This window comes from Myotis nattereri (assembly GCF_964212035.1).
Source record: "Myotis nattereri genome assembly, chromosome: 7".
NCBI classification, from domain to species: Eukaryota; Metazoa; Chordata; class Mammalia; order Chiroptera; family Vespertilionidae; genus Myotis; species Myotis nattereri.
The window spans coordinates 83,634,838-83,662,523 of record NC_138082.1 but is presented as its reverse complement, the minus strand read 5'-3'; the positions used below and the strand labels follow the sequence as shown (position 1 = coordinate 83,662,523).

Below are 27,686 nucleotides of genomic sequence, written 5' to 3'. Positions count from 1 at the left end.
GGGCCCCTTAGGGCAGGGCTGAGGATCAGCCATAGCTGCTTGCTCCACCCTTTGATTCCCTGAAACCCTGCCCCACCCAAGCTGCAGCAGAGGCTTTTGCATATGAATGCCCTGGCCCTTTGCAACCTGAATATTACCTAACAAATTGCAGCTGGGCCAGACAGACCCAGAACTTCCAAGAGAAGGCCCAGGGCCCCACAGCAGCTTACATTGCTTCACAGCTGGGCCTCATCTGGGCACCTCCAAACTCCAAAAAAGGAAGGGGAATCTGCAGTTCTCTTCGTAGCTCCTGCTGGGTAACCTCAGGCAGAGGCTAAATTAGCACCTCCTTGGATCCAAGAGCCAGTGTACCCAGTGGTCAGAGTGGGATCATCCAGATTACAACTCCTCAGATCCATAAGGGACACATTCAGGGGGCAGACTCAGTGAGCACCAAAGCCCCACTGAAGCAAGTCTTGCCCCTAAGGTTGTCTCCAGCACAGAAGTTCTCCCACTGTAGACAGCTGATTCTCACTGCCAATTGGCCTGGAGGTCAATTCCTCCCAGTGATCCTACAACGATCAAGGCATAACTACAACAAGACTGTGCACAAAGCCCACAAGGGGGTGCACCAAGAGTGTCCACCTCAGGTAACTGGGGAGGCTGAGCCACTGGGCCCTACAGGACACCTAGCACACAAAACCACACTACCAACACAGGGAAGCATAAAAAATGCGGAGACAAAGAAACAGGTCACAAATGACAGAAGTAGAGGAAAGCAAACTACTGGATATAGAGTTCAAAACCACATTTATAATGTTTTTCAAGAATTTTATGGAAACCGCCGATAAATTTAGTGAGACCCTGGAGGATATGAAAAAAGACCAACTATAAATTAAGCATACACTGACTGAAATAAAGAATAATATACAGAGATCCAACAGCAGACAAGAGGATCCCAAGAATCAAGTCAAAGATTTGAAATACGAAGAAACAAAAAATACCCAACCGAAAAAGAAAAAAGAACCCAAAAATATGAAGATAGTGTAAGGAGCCTCTGGGACAACTTCAAGCGTGCCAACATCAGAATTATAGGGGTACCAGAAGAAGAGAGAGGGCAAGATATTGAAAACCTATTTGAAGAAATAATGACAGAAAACTTCCCCCACCTGGTGAAAGAAATAGACTTACAAGTCCAGGAAGCGCAGAGAACCCCAAACAAAAGGAATCCAAAATACCACACCAAGACACATCATAATTAAAATGCCAAGAGCAAAAGACAAAGAGAGAATCTTAAAAGCAGCAAGAGAAAGACAGTCAGTTACCTACAAGGGAGCACCCATACAAAACTGTCAGCTGATTTCTCAACAGAAACCATGCAGGCCAGAAGAGAGTGGCAAGAAATATTCAAAGTGATGAATTGCAAGAACCTACAACCAAGATTACTTTATCCAGCAAAGCTATCATTCAGAATAGAAGGTCAGATAAAGAGCTTCACAGATAAGAAAAAGCTAAAGGAGTTCATCACCACCAAACCAGCATTATATGAAATGCTGAAAGGTATTCTTTAAGAAGAGGAAGAAGAAAAAGGAACTCTTACCATTTGCCACAGCATGGATGGAACTGGAGAGCATTATGCTAAGTGAAATAAGCCAGTCAGAGAAGGATAAATACCACATGATCTCACTCATTTGTGGAATATAATGAACAACAAACTGCTGAACAAGGACTGATCCAGAGACGGAGAGGCATTGATTGGACTGTCAGGCCTTGGAGGGAAGGTAGGGGAGGGTGGGGGTAATGGGGAAAGATCAACCAAAGGACTTATATGCAAGCGTATAGGCCTAACCAATGGACACAGACGATGGGGGGGGGGGGGTGAGGGCATGAGCGGGGGGTGGGGGTGGGGGGTAGGGGGTAACATGGGGATAAGAACACATGTGTAATATCTTAATCAATAAAAAATATATTAAAAAAAATAAGGAAAAAATGAAAAAAAAATATGTACAAGTCTCTTGGATAGTTTGTATTGCTTAGTTTATTTCCTTTTTTTTATGTGTGAACTAACTCATCAGTTGATTATTATACAGTTTTAGCAGGAATGGTATTTAGCAGGAAGTATTCCTATAGCTGACCAGAGCCAGGCCATGGGTTTTATTTTCTTCTCTCCCTAGCTATTGAAAATAGACCTCACTTCCAGATGTTTAGGTTTCTCAGCTGAGCTCCATTATCATTAACTTTCATTCCTCCAACCCTGGAACTCTGCAAGGGCTTCCTTGCAGCCTTGAAACAAGTCCCAGAAGTTCCAGGGAGACTCAGGCCTGCAGTGCATGTCACGGGCTCATTCTGTGAGTCAGCATAAGAAATGAAAGAGCTTGCTGCTTTTTGTTGGTTGTCACTCTTCCCAAGGAGGATCCTTCCCTCAATAAAGGGGATGAAATTTTTCCTAGGTAACCAGAAGTTGTGGCTCTTTGGAAGTCTCAGGTTCTGAATGGGTTATTCCTTCAGTCTTTTCCCAGTCTCTTTTCAGGTGCCTCATCAGAATTTCTTACCTACAACTTATTGACTAGCCTAAAATTCAAAGTTTAAATTGTGAATGCTAACTTAAGGATTAAAGTAAGGTCTAACATACAGGTCCCTAGTTTCTAGGCCCAGCCATAAAATGTATGCAGCACCCGTGTATTGATTGAGTGCCTAATTCCTCACCAACACAGGGGGAGTTATATATTATTATTTGCAGTTCATAATTAGGTAGTTGAAGCTCAGAAGGGCTAGTAATTCCTACATAGTTGCAGAGTTAGGAAGAGGCAGCAAATTTTGATTTTATAACTGACTCCTCCTCCAACACAATAGATGTTGGTACTTGTCCAGTTTTCTCCCTCCTTACCTGCTCTCTGATTCCCCACATATCTTGGCACCAATTTTGCAATACTGTTCTTGACTTTAGGACTCTGGGCTGTTGTTCATCTGGGTCCCAGAGACTCAGACACATCACCCAAGTGATTGGGAGCTCCACTGCCACCTCAGAAGTCATTTATAGGACATTTACTCTGACTGTTCCCATTTGAAGACCCTTTCTCCAGCTGGAGAATGTTTGCCAAATGGAAGTTGTCATATTTTCTTTTTTCATCAATTAACGTGATACCATTGTGCTTCAACCAGCAGGTGTTTACTTATTCTTGCATAGAAATAACCTCTTCTTAAAAAATAAATTATAAACATTTTAATATTTTTCAAAGCATGTAACTTATTCTTGTCTTTAGCCAACCTTATAGGACTCATTCTGTCTTTTACATTTGTCCTTGGTCATATAGCCCATCCATTTTTTGGGGGGGGGGGGTGCATGATTATTTGTTTTTAAAGAACTTATTTTCTTTTATGCTAGCACTACTAATAATAATGAAAAATTAGGAAACTGAGGAAAAGTACAAAGCTATATCACCCATGATCTCACCAGCCAGGGATAATCACTGATACTCTAAGTAGGAAATACAGAATTATGGATATCAATATAGAGAATTAGAAAACGCAAAAAAAGAAAAACAGTATTTTACTGTACTAGAGGCCCAGTGCACGAATTTGTGCACTTGAAAGGAACTGTGAGCCGTGAGGCTGCAGTAGGCACAGGGCGGGTCTCAGCCCATCCTCTGCACCCCCGCCCCGCCTCTCCTGGCACAGCCCCAGTCCCCTGTCTACCCGCAGCCCCGCTCCTGCCTCCACCACTCCTATGAGCTGACGGCACCAGCCTCGCTCATACCCGCTGACAATGCAGAGTGATTGGGGCCAGAGTGAATGGGTGCGAGTGGGGCCAGCACCATCAGCAGGTGCGAGCAGCGGCTGCTGCCCCAATCGCCCCTCAGGAGCAGGGGGAGGTGAAGAAGCCCTCAGAGGTGATCAGGGCCGGCAACTACTGCTCACACCCACTGATGGTGCCAAGTGATCGGGACTGGCGCAGAGCACTGGCAGTGGTTGCGAGTGGTGGCTCCAGTGCCAGCAGAGGGTGCAAGTGGGGCCAGTGCCGGCAGCAGGTGCGAGTGCCAGGCTGGACTGCGGCATGCAGGAGCAAAGAATTTTCAGTAACCAGCAGAGGCTCACCCTGATGACCGCGACCAGTGGCGCCCTGGCTTGGTCTGGTGCCCCCACTCACCTGCTCCACCATCCTGCAGCAGCCAACATCTACCATGTTCCACACACGCCCCCTAGTGGTCAGTGTACGTCATAGTGACTGGTTGTTCAGTTATTCTGCCATTTGGTCTGTTGGCATATTAGCCTTTTATTATATAGGATATTCTGTTTTGGTACAGTCTTATTTTGCTCATATAAGCTGGGCTATCTTTGCACCAATAAATATACCTCCCTCACATTTTTAGTGTCTGTAGATTATTCATTGTGTGTTACTAATTTAATTAGCTTAGTTTGGGGAGGGCATGATGTAGGACATCCTCATAGCTCCTTTTTTCTTTTATCTTTAATTATTTACTTAGAATACCTGCCTTGAAGTGGAATTGGGTCAAAGGTTTTAAGCCTAAGGCTGTTAGTACCTTTTGCCAGATTGCCAGGCAGAAAAGCTGTTGTGAACTGTAACTTGAGTTTATCACCTTTTGGCCTCGTTTTTCTTCCTTCTAGGGATTATCCTCAGTACTTCTGTTTCTTCTTTGAAATGTGTTACCTCCTTGACTGTGCCACATCTCCTTTCACACAGTAGCTAGCTGTCTGTAAAAGGCCTGCTTCAGGGAAGGTGGTATTTTCAAAGGACATAAGAAAATGAAACTATTGCCACCCAAGGCAGGCCTCTCCTCACCGCCTTCCACTTTCACAGCGTGATGGCTCACTTGTCTCACCTAGCATGCTGGTGGACAGCCTACTTCCTTTTTGGAGCTGGCAGCCTCTCATGTTCCTAAAGATCTGTCCTGTGCGGCAGGGTCTGACTCCCTTGTAACCCTGAGGGAAGAGTGCCTGTGAATTTTTACCCAGAGCCTCAAAAGGTATTCAGTTACTATTTATTGAGCATTTTGGGGAATGCTTAGAATTTTATAGAGGGAACAGGAAAAAAAAAAAAAGACTTCTTAAAGCTTCAAGTCCAGTTGAAAGGAAATGCCTTGCTGAACTTATCGGATCACCTAAGAGACAATGTCGTTTAAAGTTACTACTCCAGTGTGTTCTGCCATGTGGAGGGCCTTTTCATACAGCACATAAAATATAAATGTGCAATATAGTAAAATAATATTAGCACATTTTATTAATAATATCCATTTATATGTATCTTAGCCCTTACTGTATGCCAGGTACTGTTAAATAATTAACGCTCACAACCACTCTGCTTATACCTATTTTATAGATGGGAAGCCACAGAGGTTAAAGTAACTTGCCCAAAGTCAGACAGGTAGTAAATTATGGAGTCAGGACTAAGCTCTGTCTGCCTGACTCCATGTCTTCATTTAGTAAGACTAATTGAGGACTCACTACGAACCACACTGCTCTCTAGGAGCTGAGGTGAAAGTGACATTTCATTTGTCAGGGATTCCACAGATCAGGGGCTCATCAAGTAAAAAAATAGGACCATGAGGTGGCCATAGCCCACACAGGTATTGAATGCCTGGCACATACCTAGCATTCAATAGCCATTACTGTTGCTACTCCTGTTAATGGCAAAAGATAAGTTGATTTTGCATGCCTTTGTAAGAGCACAACTGTGTAAAGCATGGGTGTGTTGTTTTTTATTAATCTCACTTTATATTATTGGTGGGATTATGTTAACCAAGTCAGTATCTTGTTTGTTTGTTTGTTTGTTTGTTAATCCTCACCCAAGAATATTTTTCCATTGATTTTTAGAGAGCGTGGATGCGAGGGGTAGTGACAGAGAGAAACATAGATGTGAGAGAGACACATCGATTGGTTGCCTCCCACATGTGCCCCGACCAGGGCCAGGGTTGGAGCCTGCAAACAAGGTTCGTGCTCTTAACCACAAACGAACCCGGGACCCTTCAATCTTTGAACCGGCACTCTATCCACTGAGCCAAACAAGCTAGGGCCCAAGTCAGTATCTTTACAGGGTTAAAATAACAAAGATTGAGAGACGGGGATTCTCCTTCAAGACCTATTAATCCAGTCCTCAGTTTAAAGATGAGGAAACAGACCCATTGAGGGAACCTTCCCAAGGTCATGCAGCTAGTTAGTACGAGACAGGACGAGACATCAGTGTTCCTGGTTCCTGTTGCTTTACAGGGTGACTTGGCAATGGTTTTTGGTTGGTCTGGAACCTCTGCTTTTAGGTCAGTTTTACTATTATTATTAGGTCCAAGTCATTGTAATGATTCATGTGCAGTCTCATATTGTATAGGGAGTCTCATGAGAGGGCTCAGCTGAAATGGCAGGTGGGTGACTAGAATGCCCATCAGAACCAAGTAAGTGTAATGGGAAAACCTTGGGGCCAGCAGAGTACCTAGAACCAGGCCCAATATTCTCCTGGCAATCCTGAACATTATTTAATCTCTGCTTCTTCAAAAGTAAAGTGGAGGGACTAGCATCTGCCTTGCCTCTATCTCAGGGTAATTATAATTTTAAAATGTTTATGAGATGCTTTAAAGTAAAAGGAATAATTAAACAGAATCCAAAATTGTCATTGTTTGGAAGAATAAAAGGTCATAGTAGCTGTTGTTGATTCAGTATACTATCGTTTTGGAGTCAATCTTTTTTTTTTTTTTTTTCGAAGAATTCAATTTCCTGTCTTGGGTCATTGACGCTATCAGTGGTAATTAAGGAAGAAAGCAGTTAAGCCCAATAATATAGTACTGCTATAATAGTAGAGCTATAATAGTAGAGCTCAGTGGAAATTAAAGCATACGCAGTAACTGACGTCATATGGGCTCATTATAGTTTTCATTTCCCCATAAATCTGTTTTATATTATTTATAGCTTCCTGTTCGTGTAGACACCAGTAGCAAACCAGAAAATATTTGTGGTAGCAAGCTATAAGAACAACTCTCTAGCATCATCTCACACCCTATTCCACAAAACTGTTGAAATTATATAGTATATGGTACAGAAAGAATTTTTTTCTGTTTGAAATATTTCATAATAAAAACTAAAATAATGTCAAGGAGGAAACAATTCTAATTAGAATAAAAATGTCACTATCTGGAGAAACCTGATGATGTCCAGGTAGAAAACAGATGTGGTGAACTCTCCTACCGGAGAAGCAAGGTCCAGGGACACACAACTAGAATACATTGCTTGTACAAACAACTATCTACCTGGACCCAGAGGCCTGAGCAAATATTGCTAAGGTATTATTTGACTGCCAGCTTGTCAGTCAAGAGCATTCATTTAGGGTAGAATGACAACCCAGGTCATCTGGGGGGTGAAGACCTACATTAATGGAGTACATGCTACTACATGCCATATACTTGTTTAGAAGGTAGGAAGGGGTGTGTGTGTGTGTGTGTGTGTGTGTGTGTGTGTGTGTGTGTTTCAAATCGGGGGAAGGATGGACTTAAATTGATGATGTTGGGATTCTTAATTTCCCATTCAGAAAAAAATAGCTAGATCCCTACCTTTCACTATGCCTACTCCCACTCAAAATATGAATAGATGAACAGGCTAAATGTAGCCTGTAAAAGTAACAGACAGCTTTTTTCCACAATCCCTGGATAGGAAGTAAGCTATAAAGTAATGATTTTGACTACATAAAAGATTAAAATGTCTTAGGGCAGAAAACACCAAGTTATAACAAAGTTGACAAGCAATAGATTGGGTGGAAATATTGGTTACCTATATAAAAGTTGAAGGAGCAGCGTCCTTGAAGGCAGTTCCTCTGAGTACCTGCTGTTGTGATGGGGACAAGACTCATTCCCTGACTGGATGTTCACATTCAGCACCCAGTTCCGTGTGAGAGACTTCTCACACTCAGTGACTCCTCTGTCTCGTACACTTCTTAGGATGTTTACAAGCCCCGTCGGAAATACAAACGGCAGCAAGGAGCAGAGGAGCTGCTCGATGAAGAATCTCGAATCCATGCTACACTTTTGGAATATGGCAGGTATGAATGGGACGCTGACTACAGTGCCTATTTTATAAAACCACTGAAAAGAAAAGCTATTTTGAATTTCTTCATTGGAATTAGTTTGGTTGGCTTTTACCTGATTGAATTTACTATTTTGGGCCTAAGTTTTTCAGCATCTGGAACTTTTCTCTCTGGTATTGAATTACCCAAGTTTCTGGGGGTTACTTCCCTGGTGATGGTAGAGGCCCAATCTTTGAAACTCCTCTTTTGGAGTGTGTGTAACTGTGGGCCCTAGCTCCGCTTTCCTTGGGGTTTGGGAATTTGGGGGATTTGTGGAGGCTGAGGGTGGTCTGCCCTTCAGATCTCTACCATTTGATAAAATCTCCAGGTAAACTAAAGAGTTTTGAACAGTTTTACTTTAAGTGTTAGAATAATAATTTTGGTTTCCTTTGAAGAATTGTCCTGACTAGGAAAATAAAGAATTCAGAAGTAGTTTTGTCACTTTTTAAAAACATTCTAGTTATTTTAAAAAAACAATTATTATTTTATATCTTCAGTTTTTACTAATTACACATGCACATAAGGAAGTACTTCTCCCCATTGAATTTTTTGGTTGACACTGGGTATTAACCTTCATTTATGTCCTGCATTTTCTACTTAGGGTAACTGACTCCTTGATGTGAGTATGTCTCCTTGGTTTCTTTCCTTTGTGCTGGGAGTGTTTGCTGTGTGCTGCTCTGCTGAGTAACCCAACCCACCGGGTGGCTGGAACTAACAGCACTGCCACTAGCATCTCCCTGAGTGAGCCTCTCATGGCTTCCTCTTCTAGGTCCTGGAGAGAACCAGAGGATACTAGGCTTAATTGGCTTAAGTATTCCATCTTTCAAATGGAATTGCTATTGCTATGTTTTTGATTTTGGGGGGGGGGGATTGTGTGGGGTCAAGTCCTTCCTTCCTGAGAATGAAGCTAGTCTGTTTCATTCAAAGGAAGCTGTTAGTTCTGGCCCTAAGCCAGGTGTGATGGCTGCCTGCTCAGCTCACCAGTTGCTGCTGTGACTTGAACTCTTCTGAGAGAGGCATATCAGACCAGCTACGTAATTTGCCTGGCCCAGTATAAAATGAAAATGCAGAGCCCCTTGTTAAGAATTATTAATAATGATTAATATTAAGAATTTTGAGCCGAAACCGGTTTGGCTCAGTGGATAGAGCGTCGGCTTGCGGACTGAAAGGTCCCAGGTTCGATTCCGGTCAAGGGCATGTACCTGGGTTGCGGGCACATCCCCAGTGGGAGATGTGCAGGAGGCAGCTGATCGATGTTTCTCTTTCATCGATGTTTCTAACTCTCTATCTCTCTCCCTTCCTCTCTGTAATAAATATCAATAAAATATATTTAAAAAAAAAAAAAAGAATTTTGAGATAGCAAAAAAACAAATGTGGGGCACTTCTGAGTTGTACCCTTTGCGATTGGACAGGTTGCATGCCCTAGGCACTTTCCAGCCAAGCCCCAGCTGCAGGTGGGCAGGTGAGGCTGCACTGCTTAGGGAGAGCCAGAGCTGGAGAGGCACCTGCTTGTGGCCTCATGTTCCAGAGCCAAGGAGTACTTAGGGCAGTGGTCCTCAACCGTCTGGCCCTTTAAATACAGTTCCTCATGTTGTGACCCAACTATAAAATTATTTTCGTTGCTACTTCACAACTGTAATGTTGCTACTGTTATGAATCATAATGTATGCAGGATGGTCTTAGGCTACCCCTGTGAAAGGGTCGTTCGACTGTCAAAGGGGTCGCGACCCACAGGTTGAGAACCGCTGACTTAGGGGAATGTTGTGGCTTTTGTTAGTTTGTATCGTTCATACTTCAATTGGCCCATTATCATGGAAACGCCAACATTCTTGGGGCTGAAAAGGAGTCAGAGATTCAGTCAATTGTCCACCTCATGGAGACCTTGCTGACAACTTTTAATATTCTATTTTGTTTTGAAACTCAGTTTCACATTGGATCTTTTGCGTATGTCATAGATGATAGTTGTTATCCTGGGTAAATTTAGGACATTCCTGCTCATCCTCAGGAGTGTTTGGGCCAGTGTGAGGCAGAGTCTAGCTTGTCTTTCTTTAGGGAAGGGAGCAAGGTTTTGTTTGTGACTCCTCGCAAATTTGGAGTGTAAGAAAGAACAGTGTCTCAATACCAGTCTTAGTTCCTGTTGGTGGGGTCATGCCTTCTAAGCCTAAGTAGGTACGATGGAGGGCTTGTTGGTTTTGTTTTTTAGGAGAGGGATTATTTTGCTTTCTTTATAGCTTTGCTGGTAAGGAATGGTAAGTTTTTGAGAGATGGGGAAGAAAAATTCTGATTACATTTTTATAATTTATTTAGTTTATGTCCCTTTCTGAGAATGATAAAGACAGCATTCAGAAAGTTTAAAAAATAATGTTTCCAAGGTCAGCTATTAACTCTTAAGAGTCTCAAACTAGGACTTGCAATCAGGTTTCTTGGAGTCCAAAAACATGTCATTATCATTATCTACAATATTATTGTTTGAGCCTCCAATGAGAGTTTGGCTCTTAGTTTTAGAAGGACAGTCTTTGTTTTTTGGTCTGAGACTAAACAAGAAGACAGTGATTATTAAACTGACAGAGCAAACTAGATAAAACTTAAAGACCCAACAAGTGTGCGTCTTATTCCCCATTCTGGAGAAGTCCCCTTCCCTCCTTTCTGGCTATGAGTCTCTTTCCTCACAGTTCTATTCAGTACTTCCCACTACAGTGGGATCTTTACCACTAAATGAGGGTTACATAATTATATGAAGAGCTTTCAACAGTTTGTCCTCTGTAGCAAACAGTAGATGTTAACTATTAGGCCCCAGCAATAGCAGTAGCAGCAGCAGTTTTCAGTTCTAAAATTCCCTTAAATATGATCTTTAGATTCAAATGAAGATTCCTAAGCCTCCCTTTCAGTTATCTTTGTCTCTATATACTCATTACTCCGAGGACTAGGCCTCCCTCTAGCCCAGTGGTTCTCAACCTGTGGGTCCCGACCCCTTTGGGGGTCGAACGACCCTTTCACAGGAGTCGCCTAAGACCATCGGAAAACACATACATAATTACATATTGTTTCTGTGCTTAATCACTATTCTTTAATTATGTTCAATTTGTAACAATGAAAATATATCCTGCATATCAGATATTTACATTACGATTCATAACAGTAGCAACATTACAGTTATGAAGTAGCAACGAAAATAATTTTATGGTTGGGGGTCACAACAACATGAGGAACTGTATTAAAGGGTCACGGCATTAGGAAGGTTGAGAACCACTGCTCTAGCCCTTTTATGGGAAGTCTTAATAGTCTTCCTTCCCTTTCCCATTCAAGCAGGCTGGCCCTTGCTGATTCTGAGACTCATGCTCCATCCTGCCTCTCGCCTCACTGTTGTGCACCCCTAATTACTCATTCCCACCTAGAAATACAAATGCCTCATCTTTCATTAGTATTCTTGTCACACATCAGCCTAGGCCCGTGGTCGGCAAACTGCGGCTCGTGAGCCACATGCGGCTCTTTGGCCCCGTGAGTGTGGCTCTTCCACAAAATACCACATACGGGCGCGCACGTACAGTGCGATTGAAACTTCATGGCCCATGGGCAGAAGTCGGTATTTTGTGGAGGAGCCACACTCAAGGGGCCAAAGAGCCGCAGTTTGCCGACCACTGGCCTTGGCCCACAGTGCACCTGGCTTTGAGGTCAGCATTCCAGCTTCTTCCTCCCCCTTTTTGACTTTCATTGCTCAAACAAGTCTGGACTTTGAGCCTGGTCAATCATACTGAAGGCCTTAAGGATTGTGTGTCTGTTAAAAACATGTTTGGATATATTTGTTTAAATGTTATGGTGTTAGAAAAACAAGATTCATAGTTTTTATTTTAGACGTAAACAGAATTGCAACTGTATAATATTTTTATTTTATTATGGTCCCAATCAACTTTTGGAAGCTGGCTTAAATACTTAACCATAATATAAAACTGCCATTTTGGGGAAATGCATTTTATATGCAGTATATTGACTTGCAAGTGCAATTTTGAAGCCCAATCACTAGGATACTGGAGTTAGCCTATTCCACACTATTTGAGGCTTAATTTTGAGTTGCCTTGAAGTCATTCTGTACTTAGTGTGTCCCGTATGATAGTGAGGCCTATTTATGCTCATGGAAGGTATATAGTAAATGCTTTTTGAATGAACAAAGAACAGAGTTCACAGTCCTTAGTATTTAAGGCTTTCTTATACCTGTTTTGTTCAAATTCCAGATAGATTGATATGTCTTAATTTGTCCTAGGGCAATTGTTCTTGAAGATTAGTTTGTTTTCTAGAACTGTGACATTCGGTTAAGGTAGCCACTAGCCACATGTGGGTATTAAGCACTTGAAATGTAATTAGTGTGGCTTACGAACAGAATTTTCATTTTAAATTTTAAAATCCATGCTTGACTTAGTTATTAGAATATGTTTCATTATTGTCAGAGTATATGAATCTACTAATTTAAAGTTATATATGTGACTCTCATTATATTTCTTTTGGAATATGCTACTAGTATTCTAGAAGATGTACATCCTTGATGTTAAAGACAACTACTAGGTTTAGGTAAGAAGGCTAGAGCTCTGTTGATGCTGACATTGTAGGACATCAGCAAAGCTGATAAGTCAGAGCTAGCCAAGGGGAAGGCAGGAACAGATTGAGCGTATGGCACTGCAACTCAGTTGGCTCTAGAGAGGAAAGGGTAAGCCTGACTGGGCAAGAGGAAAGAGGGGTTGTAGGATAGAGCAGCATACCTAGGGAGAGGATAAAGAGAAGTAAATGCTTCTGTATAGAAGTAAATTGAAATTCCCCCTGCTCTTTGTGAGGGATGATGGGCCACAAAGGGAATAGCATGTTCTGGTGAAGCTTAAACACCATTGGAAGAGTAGTTAAGTGCATACAATGAGGCATGCATTAATAGGCAACTGAAGGCAGCTAGCTCTTCTTTGTCATAATGGAAGCATTGCCATAATGTCACATAGAGAAGGAAGCTTTTAGAAAAATCATCTGGAGTCTTCATTCAGCAAACATTTATTGAGTACCTACTATGTGTCAGGCATTTTAGTAGGTGCTGGGAATACAAAAGTGAATGAAGCTATACATGAATATTCATAATAACACTATTCACAGTTGTCAAAACAAAACAACACAGATATCCTTCAGCTGATGAATGGGTAAACAAAATGTGGTTTATCCATAATGGGCTATTATCCTATCTAATAATAGACAAACATGGTAATTAACCGTACCTCTGACACACTTCCCATTGGCTAATCAGGGAAATATGCAAATTAACTGCCAACCAAGATGGCGGCCGGCAGCCAGGCAGCTGAAGCGAACAGGAGGCTTGCTTGCTCCAGTGATGAAGGAGCAAGGTTCCCCACCTGCCGCTGCTGGGCTCTGAGCTTGCACTCTAAGAAACAATGTTGCAATTATAAAAGCTAAACAGACCCCATGCTTTCAGCCAGCCAGCCGAGCTGGAGTTGCAACAGTGTTTCAATTATAGAACCCAAACAAAGCCAGATACCTGCTTTCAGCAGCCGAGGTCTCAGAGCTGGAGCTGAGCCTCAGAGCTAAAGCTGGCTCTAAGTTCCAGTGACAGCCATAGAAGGTAAATAAATCCCAAAATAAGAAAAAAAGGAGAGATTGGGAGCTTCAGTCACCCGCCAGCCTGAAAACGGCCCTCAGCCCCTCACCCAGACTGGCCAGGCACCCCATTGGGGACCCCCACCCTGAAGGGGGTGTGACCAACTGCAAACAGCCATCATCCCCTCACCCAGGCTGGCCAGGCACCCAAGCGGGACCCCCACCCTGATCCAGGACACCCTTCAGGGCAAACCAGCTGGCCCCCACCCGTGCACCAGGCCTCTATCCTGTATAGTAAAAGGGTAATATGCCTCCCAGCAATGGGATCAGTGGAGCCGCAAGGCCTCCCGAACCCGGGATCAGCGGAGCCACGAGGCCTCATGCCCCGGGATCAGCGGAGTCACGAGGCCTCCCGGCACTGGGATCTGCGGAGCCGCGAGGCCTCCTGGCACCAGGATGAGCGGAGCCTCTCGGCACCGAGATCAGCAGAGCAGCAAGGCCTCACACCCCAGGATCAGCAGAGCCGCAAGGCCTCCCGGCACTGGGATCAGCGGAGCCGCGAGGCCTCCTGGCACCGGGATCAGCAGAGCCTCCCAGCACCGGGATCAGCGGAGCAGCGAGGCCTCCCAGCACTGGGATCAACAGAGCAGTGAGGCCTCACTGCCCCTGTGTCAAGCGGAGCCGCGAGGACACCCTGCACCGGGATCAGCGGAGCAGCGAGGCCTCCTAGCACCGGGATCAGCTGAGCAGCGAGGCCTCACTGCCCCATGTCAAGCGGAGGCGCGAGGCCTCCCAGCACTGGGATCAGCGGAGCCACGAGGCCTCCTGGCCCCTGGAGCAGCATGATGGGGCAGCGCCCAAACCCCCTGATCGCCCTGCGGCTCTGTGTGACAGGGGGCGGGGCCACAACTTCCCTATCCGCCCTGCTCTGTGTGTGACGGGGTGGAGCTGCAACCTCCCCATGGGCCCTGCCCTGAGTGTGACGGGGCAGCGCCCCAACCCCCTGATTGGTCCTGCTCTGTGCATGACGGGGTGGCGCCGCAACCTCCCCATCGACCCTGCCTTGAGTGTGACGGGGCGGCGCCCCAACCCCCCAATCGGCCCTACCCTGAGTGTGACTGGGGGTGGCATCGCAACCTCCCGATCCGCCCTGCTCTGTGCATGACAGGGGGCAGCGCCCCAACTCCCCAATCGGCCCTGCTCTGAGCCTGACCAGGGGCTGCGGGGGCAGGCACCTAGGGATTGGGCCTGCCCTCTGCCACCCGGGAGCAGGCCTAAGCCAGCAGGTCGTTATCTCCCGAGGGGTCCCAGACTGTGAGAGGGCACAAGTGGGGCTGAGGGACACCCCCCCCCCCGCCAGTGCACAAATTTTTGTGCACCGGGCCTCTAGTCCTATATAATAAAACCCTAATATGCAAATCAACCAAACAGCTGAACGACTGGTTGCTATGGCATGCACTGACCACCAGGGGGCAGACACTCAATGCAGGAACTGCCCCAGGTCAGGGCCAGTGAGCAGGTGGCGCCAGGCCACAAGCCAAGGCGGGTACCAGCAGGACACCATTTCTTCCCCTCCCCCCCCCCCATCGCCCCACAGATTGGCTTTGATCACCAGCCAGGCCTAGGAACCCTACCCTATATATTGGGATTAATTACTGGGATCCATGGGCTTAAAACACAGAATCTTGGCTGAGCCAGGGTCATTTCCCAAGCATCACTTTGGAACTGGGCCTCTAAGGATGCTGGTGTGTACTTTATGAATTGGAAGCTGTCTCAAGGCCTGAGGAATTGGGAAGCTGGTGCTGCAGCTGCTGAAAAAAATATCACACCACTTCTGCCAAAATCAGGAAGCCACTGTGACAGCTGCTGGCCCCCAAACCAAGTTGCTTCTGTGATCCACACCACACAGTGAATCTTTTATGACCTTCCTCTCACCTCATTTAACTGTTACACATTCAAAACTCCAGCAAATGCACCTGATTGGTAGAGCCTAACCAGCATTCTGCATGCTAGGTATAGGGAGTATGGAACATAGAGTTTTTTGTTTTCCAGCCTCCCCACTGTAGAAAGATGCAATAGATATTGACTAAGCCAATTCACAGAATCTGCCAAGAAGTACTTTACAAAATATGGTAGCTAATCCACCTTTAACTTCACTGCACTTTGGGTCTATAGATGTATGCCTAATGGATGGGAATGTTGTGCCCAGCAGTGACTTTGTGGTTTCTCCAATAGTATGACAATCTTATTGCATGGTCAGGTGATACTTTGGCTTTCAGTGTTTTCTTGCACTTGTTTTAGTTTGTTTATTCAACATACATTGGAAATACCAAATGTACTAGTAAAAGTAGCATCAATGCCCTCCAGGAGAAGAATGCAGACATGCAAATATCCAGGAAGTGGGGGAACATGTGCAGATCCAAGGCAGAGAGTCTGTGCATGAGAATGCTTGGAGAAGAAGTGGCTTTAGAGCTGAGGTGTGGAGAGTGAATAGGAAAGTGGGAGAGAAGAGGACAGCACAGTGTGTGTAAAGTTCTCTGTTCAGGCAATGGATGTACAAGAGCACATAAGGTGATCTGCAGGAGATGAGGCGAAATGGTTGTTAGGCAGGGCCATAGAACGGAAGCCCTAATGAGAGTGCCCAGGAGGTCCAGTTTGTCCTGAGAGACAGTGGGCAGTTGGATAAGAATGGGGAGGAGTGGGAGTAGAGTGAGGCTGGAGGCCAGAGAGCAGGTAAGAGGCCAGCACAGTGATCTATTAAATAAGGCTTCCCATGAGTGAGAGCAGAGTAGGAGCCCTTAATTTGTGTTGGTTTTTTTTAATGGTTGCTTGTCATTTTTATGTCCTTAAAAACTATTTACAGGTAAGTGAGGTTGGGTATTTTTCATCATGCTTTTTTATTTTATATTGAATGGTTTTGCACTGTTATACTTGCTATAAAGAAAACGTAGATATTAATTAGAGCTAGAAAATAAACTAATTTAAATTAAAGTGCATTTGTGAATGTCTTTGAATTTAAAGTTGAGTGATGTGAACACAATATTACTGGCAAAATGCTTCTGTATGCTTGAGAGAAAAAAAATGGGCTGGACTGGAGATTGTGCAAGTCGCCTTTAGAGAGTGTGTTTAGCTTGAGCAATACATCCACATTTGTTTACACAGATATTTTCAAGACATTTAACTTAAATTGTAAATCTGAAATACAGTTTCTTCTTCAAAGAGTAAAGAGAATGCACTTAAAGGGAATATCGCACTCTGTACTGAGTTCCCATTTAAGCATTTATATGGTGAATAGGGTGGCTGGCTCTTTATTCAAAAACAGTGGAATATTTTGTGGTTTGGGCACTTAAAATATTTTCTCCTGACACCAAATAGCCTAAATTAGCTTTTTATATAAAAATTCAACTAAACTGCATTTGACAGACTTAATGTGATTTTTGAATAGTAATTGAACTCCCCTTTTTTGTGGCCTGCAGGAGATACGGATTTAGCCGCCAGAGCAAAACAGAGAAGGTAAGAAAAGCATAGATAATGGGAGAGAAAATTTGAGAGATGGAAGTGACCCTCCCTTTTGCCTCTGTCTGATACTGACAGACTGCCCAGCATGGGTGAGAAGGCAGGGCTGCTGCCAACCAGGCTCTGTTCCTTGGGCAGCCCCAGGGCTGCAAGGACGTGCCTCCCAGACCAGGGACCTGAAGCAATGGCCTCATCTGGGGCTAGAAATGGAGGGTAATTGAAAGTCATGGCCCCTGGGTCAATCCTGTGGGCTCTAATAATTCTAAAAGTGTGAACATGAAGTCTACTACCAGTGACCTGAGCACTCCTCATCCGGTGAGAGTGACCCTAGACAGGTGGAAGCAGGATGCTGGCAGTGAGATAGAACATAACCATAAATTACAGGCCTGCCTGTATTAAGGTAACTAGGTAGGAAAATCAGGTAAGTCAAGATGGGTTTTTCTAACTTCACAAAGCAGTCGCAAAGATTTTTCATCATTTATGTATTTATTAACACTCCTTAATGCCAGCAGCAGGGCATGCATATAAATCTTACAGTGCCAGACCTTTACTGTGCTCCAGGCCCTTTGCTCAGAGTTACATATGTATTTTTTTTTACTTATTTCTCTGAACAACTCTGTGAGTAAAATATTTATTCCTGTTTTTTGGATCAGAAAGCTGGGGCCCAGAGAGGCTCAGTGACTTGTCCAAGATCACACAGCTCCTTAAGTACCCTAATAAGAATCTGAATCCAGGTGTGGGTGACATCAAAGCCTGTGCTTTCAGCCGCTGCCATTAAAAGAATAAAGTGCTAACTAAAGAAGTTAGTGGCCTCTTAAAAAGTAGAGTCCTGCTGCTTCAGGTCTATTAATAACCTTTTTCTCATTCTTCATCTGATCCCCAGATTTTCTTCAGTGAAACACCTATTATTATTCTCTGTCTAGCTTTCGCATCTCTCAGTTTTTCTTTGGGGAGGCCCTTCCTGACCGTAGCCTCCCTTTTATTACTGTGGTAATTGCTATCTCAGTCATGAAGAGCCCTGACAATGACTAGGAACACATGTTCTAAAGCCGGATTTGCTGCTAACTTCATCCCTTCTCCAATGTGACTTTGGACAATATGCTTAATTGTTGTGCCTTAATTCATAGCATCTATAAAATGGGGGCAGCACTGTTTTAAAGATTAAAATGTAAAGGATATAGAATGATCCAATACAGAGTAAACATCTAATTGTTGTTATTATTTCATTAGTAATCAGTCATGCACTGATTTTATCTTTTTTGGTTTTCTTGTTATTTATTTTTTCCACATTTGTGGTTTTCACTCAACTAAACATTTATTTCCTCCAAAACAAGGTATTTTCTGGATTTAAGTATGTCATGTGACATCTGGTATATAAGAATTTGATGCATACATTTAATTTGATATGTAATTTAAATCTGAAAAGAATGTTTATGCATATGACTATATTCTGAAGTAATATCATTTGTTTATGATTGGAAAAATCATAAAATGCCCATAAATGAGCATTCCCATCTGGCTTGTCTTTTCAGTCTAATGTCAGATTGCACATTTGAACTGGAAGTCTTGTCCCCTGTAGATATATACCCAGCAGTTGGGACCTCAAGGTGTTCCCCACAGTCAATTGTAGACTTGTTATAGAAAAGCATCCTACCATTGGGATGATCTGAGAAGGGTATTTGAGACCAGTCCTCCCTTTCAACCCTAGAAGACCCTGGTATCCAGAGAAGGTAAGCCTGAGGTCACCCTGCTGGTGGATGACAGACATGGAGTTAAAACCAAGAACTCAAGACTTGCAGCCCATGTTTGAGGAACAATAGTTAATCCAGGTATTTTGAGTGTGGTGTGGTCCATTTAAAGCCTGAGACCTGATACAGAATATGGAGCATGATCACCAGGTGAAACAGATTAGAATTTTATCCTTTAGGCCAGTGGTTTTCAAACTTTGTTGAGTTTCAGTTTCACAAAGCAGTACTTAACCTTCGATTACCTGCAAAGCACTCTGATCTCTTCTTTTCTGTAAATTTTATTTAATCTGTTTAGATGTTTGTCATACCTAAATTATTTTCATGTCCCAATGATAGGTCTCAACTGGCAGTTTGAAAACAAAAACCACTCCTTTAGGCAGTGACATGCTCTTGAAGGCATTAAAGTAGAGGAAAGACTCCATCAAAATGTAAGGATAAGTCAGGCAAATGTGTACAGCCTGATAGGGATTAATCAGCAAGCAGTTCAGTAATGGGAACAGGCATTGGGCAGGGCCTGAAGCTGGACCTGCTTGCTCTGCAGTTGGAATGGGAAGCCCAGGGGTCTGGATTTTCCATTCTTCTCAGGGACTGGGTCAGCTCGCCAGATCTGTGTGTTTTCTTTCACAGACTCATGCCTCTTTGCAATGTTTTCTTTCCTCTACTGAGTCTCCAACTCCAGTGCTCAGCTGCTTTTGCATCTTCCTTTCCAGGCTGAGGACAAGAAAACGGCACTTCCCACAGGGCTCTCTGCTACAGAAAAAGCTGATGCCCATGAGGAGGATGAGCTTCGAGCTGCTGAAGAGGTATGTGGCCCATGTAGGTGCCCTGAGGTTTCTGTTTAAATCATTTGGGGAGAAACTTCACTTTCCTTCCCAGCTTTCCAGAATGGCCAGGTGTTTCTCACAGTCAGCTACTGTTAGATGGCCTTTCATACCCTTTCCAGTTTCCTTTTATCACCTCTCATGAGGAAAACCATAAAAGGAGATCAATAAAACAACTCTTAGATTCCACCACAAAGACCTGTTTGGACATAATTGTGTAAGTCTTACATGGACAAATCTGCTCACTACTACTTCTCTCCATTCCTCTCTTAGCAGCGTATTCAGTCACTGATGACCAAGATGACTGCCATGGCAAATGAGGAGGTGAGGTGGGAGTGATCCTTGGTGAGGATATGGTATGGAGATGGGGACTTGGAACCAACCTGCTTGGCTCTCTGGGGCCTCTTCCCTGAGGGACTACCTTCTTCAGAGCCTTGTGTTTTCAGCACTCAAGTGTTTCCTGTTTCCTAGGACTCTTACTTTTGAGAAGCTTTTATAGCAGTGGTTCTCAACCTTCTGGCCCTTTAAATATAGTTCCTCATGTTGTGACCCAACCATAGAATTATTTTCGTTGCTACTTCATAACTGTAATGTTGCTACTGTTATGAATCGTAATGTAAATATCTGATATGCAGGATAGTCTTAGGCAACAGCTGTGAAAGGGTTGTTCGACCACCAAAGGGGTCGCGACCCACAGGTTGAGAACCGCTGTTTTATAGTATTCCTGTCCATGGGACCTCTAGAAGGAAGACTTGAGGGACCCTTGTGAAGCAGGGAGTCCCTGCTGGGACAGTGCCATATGGGCCTCAGCAGAAGAGCCATGGTTCAGCCTTGCGTCTCCATAACCACAAGTTAATCCCATGCCAAAGGAAGCATTGTCTTCTGTTTCCTTCCTGTAACATCTAGGTAGAAAATGGAATACCAGATTTAGAGTTGGTCTTCTCAGAAGGCCTCTCTAGAAGGTTTAACCAAGAGCTTTGAAAGGATCATTTATTTGGAAGCAGGAAAGGCCTGCGATAAAATATTTTAGGAGTTCTGAGAGTCCTCTTTTTCTCCCACTTGTACTTCTTTTTTCCCTGGGTCCTAAGTCTCTAGTTCCCTGCAGGTTCTGTGTAGTGACCTTTAGGAAGAGAGACCTTGGGATTGGGTATAAAGGGTGAAGAATGACTTCCCAGAGGTACCCAGGGTCCTAAGAGAATCTGGCCCAGGTAGCCAAGTGACTCAGGAAGTGGAGAGGTGGATTCACATTTGTCCCACGGCTTGTTTCCTCCCTTGTTGATGAATCCATAAGCAAAAGCCCAATTATTTTCTCCCCTGGGAATATCACCTATTTTTCTGTGATGCTCAGAGCGTTAGGTTTTTCAATTCTGTGAAAGGTAAGGTATGGTCTTGAGAATATACCCTCCCTGTGATTGCAGAGCCGTCTCACTGCAAGCTCTGTGGGCCAGATCGTGGGGCTCTGCTCGGCTGAGATCAAGCAGATTGTGTCCGAGTACGCAGAGAAGGTACGTGGGGGCTTAACCGGAGTCTTTGCCTTAGGTAATGCCCCAAGAATTTGTCCTTTTTCTCTACACTCTCCCCCAGCAGTGATGGAGGCAGGTTGTAATTCATTAGTTACGTTTGTCAGAAACATGTATGTCACACAAAGCCATCAGCATTTGCCCATTAGCTAAATTAATTTTCTTTGCAGTGCCTATTTTTCTATAAATATAAAGAGAAAACCTGTCTCTCGGAGCAATTATTATACCTGATAAATCGATGCCTGAGGTACAGCACAAGCATTTTTCCTTCTCTACCAGGCTTCGTATGACTTGGGCTCGGTTTGATGATTGGGCTGAGGAATGAAGCTTTGCCACAGAGGAGATAAACCCCATAACTCAGCCAAACCCAAGGCAAAATTTTTTGTTCCACTTTATTAAAAGGGTATAGAATGAACAGAAGCCTGAAAGCCATATTTCAGTGTTAGATTTTTTTCATGCTGAGAATAGGCAGCAGGGCCTTGAATATCTCAGGGAAACAGTGATTAATCATTTTGCACATACTGAATCTGGTCTGGCTGAGATGTAGTATCAGTAAAATCAAATTTACAGGGCATTGTTTCACATCCTTCCTTCCCCACCATACTCATTCTGCCCCCCTAAAATGTTCATGTCTGTAACAGCTTCCAGCTTTGCTTTCCTGTCTTAGAAGGCTTGACAAAAAATTAGCTCTGCTCCAACTCCTGTGCAATATTCTTCCAAAGTGATTACACAGGTGATGTAATTGGGAAGGGATGCTACCTGTAATCTGGAAGATATAATCTGTAAACACAGCAGATGGTCATCTCCCACCAAATAAACTCAAAAGACTTAAAGATGTACTTGTGTACTTTTAGAAGAACCTACGTCCTTTTTTGGACAAACCATAGATGGCATTCTGACCACTGTCACCTTCCCTGTGTTGTAAATTGAAATAGAGGACACTTCGGATTCTATGAAAGTTGGATTAGAAAACCAATGTTAAGAAGTATTGGCTGGGGGGCAAAAGAACCCCACCCCCAGATAGTTGAAACCTGCTTACTCTCTGTCTTACTCAAAATGCCATTAAAGAGTGAAATTAGTAGTAGTTTTGGACCGGTCTCTTTCCAAAAACATATAATTAACTTCTCAGAGAGAATTGGAGGTCAAGAGTTCATTGCTTGATTATCTGTGTTGTTTGCATCGAATAGATCATATAGCATTAAAGATGATGATTTTTAAAATTAAATTGCTGTTAATCCTAATTCCATATCACATTTATTTCACATTTGCATATTAACTTCAAGTGTTTGTCCCTCATACCATAGTTGTAGCTAGTTGCAGTTATCATGTAAGTCTCAAAGAGATAGAACACTGTAGCTAAAAACACAGCATATAGAGTCGTGTCTTGGTTTATATCTGTCTCACTCCCAGTTATGTGATTTATTTAACCTCTCCTTGCCCTAGTATCTTCATCTGCAAAAGTGGAGTATTATTACTTTCCTTGCAGAATGTTGTGAAGATTATATGAAATGTGACCAAAATGCCTAAAATAGTGCCTTGCATATTCAAACTATTCAGCTAATGGTAACCTTTATTTGCATTTTTATAGTCTATATTTTTTTGTCACATCAAATCCTAAACATTTTTTCCTTTAGCCTTCACAATTATTTTAATACTGGTGGACCGGTGCACGAAATTCGTGCATAGGGGGGTGGGGGGGGGATCCCTCAGCCCGGCCTGCACCCTCTCCAATCTGGGACCCCTCAAAGGATGTCCTACTGCTGGTTTACAGGGATCGAGCCTAAACCGGCAGTCGGACATCCCTCTTATAATCTGGGACTGCTGGCTCCTAACCACTCACCTGCCCCCCCGCCAGCCTGCTCACCCCCAACTGCCCCCTGTGCCAGTGTGTTTGCCCCCAACTGCCCCCTCTGCCAGCCTGCTCACCCCCAACTGCCCCCCCACTGCTGACCTGCTCGCCCCCAAATGCCCCCCCACCAGCCTGATCACCCCCAACTGCCCCCTGTGCCAGTGTGCTCACCCCCAACTGCCCCCCCCCGCCAGCCTGCTCGCCCCCAACTGCCTCCTCTGCTGGCCTGCTCACTCCAAATTGGCCCCCCGCCACTGTCCTGATCACCTCCAACTGACCCCCACTGATGGCCTGCTCACCCCCAACTGGCCCCCCTGCTGGCCTGCTCACTCCAAACTCTCCCCCCCCCCGCTGTCCTGATCACCTCCAACTGACCCCCACTGATGGCCTGCTTGCCCCCAACTGGCCCCCCTGCTGTTCTGCTTACCCCCAATGGCCCCGCCCCCCAGCAGCCTGATCACCCACAACTGCCCTCCCCTCTTGGCCTCTAACCGCCTCTACCTTGGCCCCGCCACCATGGCTTTGTCCAGAACCTCTGGAAGGTCTCCCAGTCTAATTAGCATATTACCCTTTTATTAGTGTAGATAGAGGCCTGGTGCACGGGTGGGGTCCAGCTGGTTTGCCCTGAAGGGTGTCCCAGATCAGGGTGGGGGTCCCACTGGGGTGCCTAGCCAGCCTGGGCGAGGGGCGAGGGGCCATTTTCAGGCTGGCCAAGCCCCCCAGCGGGGACCCTCACCCCATGGGGGTGTGGCCAGCCTGGGTGAGGGGCTGAGGACTGTTTGCAGGCTGGCCACAGCCCCTTCAGGGTGGAGGGGTCCCGCTGGGGTGCCTGGCCAGCCTGGGTGAGGGGCTGATGGCCGTTTTCAGATTGGTCACGCCCCCTGGCGACCCAAACTCCCAGCCTCTCCTTTTATTTCTTTTTTTTCAGCCCCTCCTTGAGTGGAGGCCAGGTCGGGCTATAAGCAGGTATCTGAGATTTATTTATCTTCTATAATTGAAACTTGGTAACATTGAGCAGAGCTCAGGGCAGGCCAGGGCAGGCGGGAAGCTTGGCTTCCTCCATCACCAGGGGCAACCCATGCCTCCTGCTTGCTCCAGCTCCGTGGCCGCTGCCATCTTATTTGGGTTAATTTGCATACTTGCTCCTGATTGGCTGGTGGGTGTAGTGGAGTGGCAGAGTGATGGTTAATTTGCATATTTCTCTTTTATTAGTAGACTACATAATCCATATGTTGATACAACATAATTCATCAAACATTTCCTGATTGTTAGACTTTTAAGTTATTTCTGTTGCCATTGTAGATAATCTATATATATAAAAGCCTAGCTACCGAACGGCAGAATGACCAGAACAACCAGTTGACCAGTCACTATGACATGTAGATGCTCAATGCAGGAGCTTCCCCCTGGTGGTCAGTGCATTCCCACAGCGGGAGCAGCCACTCAGAGGGCAGGTTCACAGCTGCTTGGCTGGCTGATAAGGATGAGTGGCGCTCCCACAGCAGGCCGATCCCCGCAGGCCATGCCCCAACCACTGCACAAAGCTGTGCACCGAGCCTCTAATAGTGTTATAAAATCTGAGCAGATAGTTTCTGCTAAAGGTTTCCTAGGAGTTGATGATTGGGTTATGACTCTGTTGCCTTACAAATAAGTTGTAACAGTATAAAAACACTATCAGTAATGAAGGGCCAAAGACCACTAGGAACACACCTGTAGTTGAACAAGTTGAGCAAGTTTATTGCTGGTTATATCGGGGAAAACCATACAGCAGTGGAAATCATACAGCATCTCAATAAGAAGGCATTACAAAAGACTGGATTTAGGCTTGTTTTAGGTGATTTGGGGAAAAGTTCAAGAAAGTAGGGCTTTGCTCTGTGTTGAATGTTTTAAGGATGGGCAAGTCAATGAATGGCAGCTAAATAAATCTAATATATAAGATGGGGATTGAATGAAGGTTCAAGCTGTGTACTTCTATTAGCCAGTATAGGGGGATGTTTGGTCTTTGGGTGGATTTGAACAATGTTCAGGTTTTTGTCCATGTTCAGACATAATTACAAATTGGTCATGTTTTGCCTCTATCTTCATGATCTTGTCTGATGTTGATGTCTTTGGGGATTTTTTATGTTTAACACCAAGGCCTAGTATAAGTACAGGCCAGTTCCAGCACAACAAGGCCTTGCTAAGGTTAGCTCTCAGACAGTGGGGGCTGCTTTTCTCTTTCTCTATTTTTTGTCTATTTTTACAAAGCAATATTATCACAAATGTAGTGGCTTACAAAAACACAAATTTGTTATAGTTTGTGTGGGTCAGCAGTTGGGTACAGATTAGCAGGGTTCTTTGTTTTAGACTCTCACCAGGTTGCAGTGGAGGTGCTGCCTAGGGCTGCAGTCTCATCTGAGGCTCAGATGGGAAGGATTCACTTCTGAGCTGGTATGGTTTTTGGCAGCATCAGCTCTTACAGGCTATAGGCTAGAGGTGGCCTTCAGTTCCTTGCCATGAGGGCCTCCCCAACATTGTCACTTGTTTCATCAAAGCCAGCAAGGGACAGCCTTCCTCACAAGACACATTACAATTTCATGTAACACAGTTACATACATGCAATCACATACATATATCACCTTTGCTGTATTCTGTTGGTTAGAAACAGTTATCACCCACATTCAGGGGGAGGTATTTCACAAAGACCTGGATACTAGGAGGCAGAGATTATGAGGCCATTTTAGGATTGTCTGCCACAATGTATTAGTTTTTCTCTTTAATTTTACTGCCATAAGCTGGGCTGAAACCAGATCCTGGTAGTTTATCTAAAATCTATGCCCCTGCCTTCAGGGTCTCAGTCATGAAACCCTTGGAAGTAGAGATGGGATTGAGGAATTGCCCAGGAGGGAAGCTACCAGTGGTACTTGAAAGAAACAGAAATTAGGCTAAAATCAGGGTAGACTTTTATAGTAAAGAAAAAAGGACAAGGTAGTTTTGGGAGGATCAAAGTGTGAAAATTATTTTGTGACCAAGGAATGAATGGAACAGCTTGCCTGATACAAGTGTATTGAAAGTCAGCAGGCATTAGGATATAAACATAAGATTATATATATATATATATATATATATATATATATATATATATATATATGTATATGTATACACACACACACACACACACATACACACACACACTTCTCTTTCATTTGTAAAATTCAAAGTTTCTTAGAACAGTGTAACATGATAAATAATCCACTTTTCACAGCAAGTCTCTGAGAAATGTAACTCAATTAATATGGTTCCTGCAAAGCATCAGGGAAGAGGAATGTGAAGAAGCTTCAGATACGTAATTCATGAGTATCAGTAGGCTCTTGGCCAGGGAGCACTGTCTCCCTTTGTTTCCATAGGTAAGCACCCTTCCCAGAACATGCTAAATGAGGCACCACTGCCTTTTGGTGTTGGTGTCTAATGTGCCGACTGCATCCTAGTGTTCGTTTTTATAGGGAAGGAGAGTCTATTACTGTGATTGGCAGAAAACTAAAAAGCCTGACTGGCCCTAGCTGGTTTAGCTAAGTGGATAAATCGTTGGCCTGCAGACAAAGGTTCTGGGTTCGATTGTGATCAAGTGCACATGCCCGAGTTGCGGGCTCGATCCCCAGTAGGGGGTGTGCAGGACGCAGCCAGTAAGTGATTCTCATCATTTATGTTTCTCTCTCTCTCCCTCTCCCTTCTTCTCTGAAATCAACAAAAATGTTTTTTTAAAAAAGCCTGACTGACCAAAAACTTCTAGTCTACTATCCCCCACTAACTTGAGCCAGAAGAAAAGGAAAGAAGGTGAGCCAGGGAAGGTTCAGGGTCCCTAGAAGGGCAGGAAGGGACTCTCCCTAATGCCACATACTAACCAACCATATACCATTTTGACTTTAACCAAATCATTCTTTAGTCAACATCTCTCTGAGACAGAATCTTAGAACATTTCGTTGATCCAGAGGCACAGATCTGTCTTGGGGAATCAGGAGAATTTCCCCTGAGTGCCTTCTCTGTACCTGATACTTTGTATACCATTATCTCATTTAATTCTCAGAACAATGTGCGGCCCCTTGTTTATAATCCTCTGCATTTCTCCATCATTACACTGACTCATATGCAACTGAAACCATCTGTTTTATGTGTATGTGGACCACATTTCTCCGTAACTTCCAGCCTCACCAGGGCTTGACAGTGTTGGTACTCAGTACATAAGCAGATGAAGATACTGAAGGTCAGAGATGTTAGGGTACTTGTTCATCACTATGTAGCTAATAGTTTCAGGTTTGCATACAGGACTGTCTGGCATAAAACCTGTATTTTTGGGAGGTAAGCATCCTTAGGGGGAAGCAGGGAAGGCCTCCTTTGCCATCCTTCAGGGTCTCTTTAGATTCTCCGGTGGGAGAGGTATGCAACTGCATACCTTGGGCTAAGTGGAGAGAAGAGGCCAGGTCACGTTGGGAACTAACTACAGAAATAAATAAAAATGAAAATGGTATAGCCCAGGCAATTCAATACAGTCACACCTACAGTGTTGCAAGCTATGGAAGTTTCTTTGTGGGGTGTGTGAGTGGCTTTTATATCTGGAAAATACCACATTAA

At 44.2% G+C, this 27,686-nt stretch overlaps 1 protein-coding gene across 1 annotated transcript in view; it reads left to right on the top strand.

The window, feature by feature from the left end:
- CCDC93 (CCC complex scaffolding subunit CCDC93) overlaps positions 1-27,686 on the top strand; it is a 95,318-nt gene that overhangs the window by 17,337 nt on the left and 50,295 nt on the right. Inside the window, exons 7-11 of the mRNA XM_081096413.1 lie at positions 7,917-8,017; positions 17,101-17,137; positions 19,599-19,691; positions 19,983-20,033; positions 21,128-21,214. Coding sequence (XP_080952539.1) covers positions 7,917-8,017; positions 17,101-17,137; positions 19,599-19,691; positions 19,983-20,033; positions 21,128-21,214 — 369 coding nt within the window. The remainder of the gene's footprint in view (positions 1-7,916; positions 8,018-17,100; positions 17,138-19,598; positions 19,692-19,982; positions 20,034-21,127; positions 21,215-27,686) is intronic.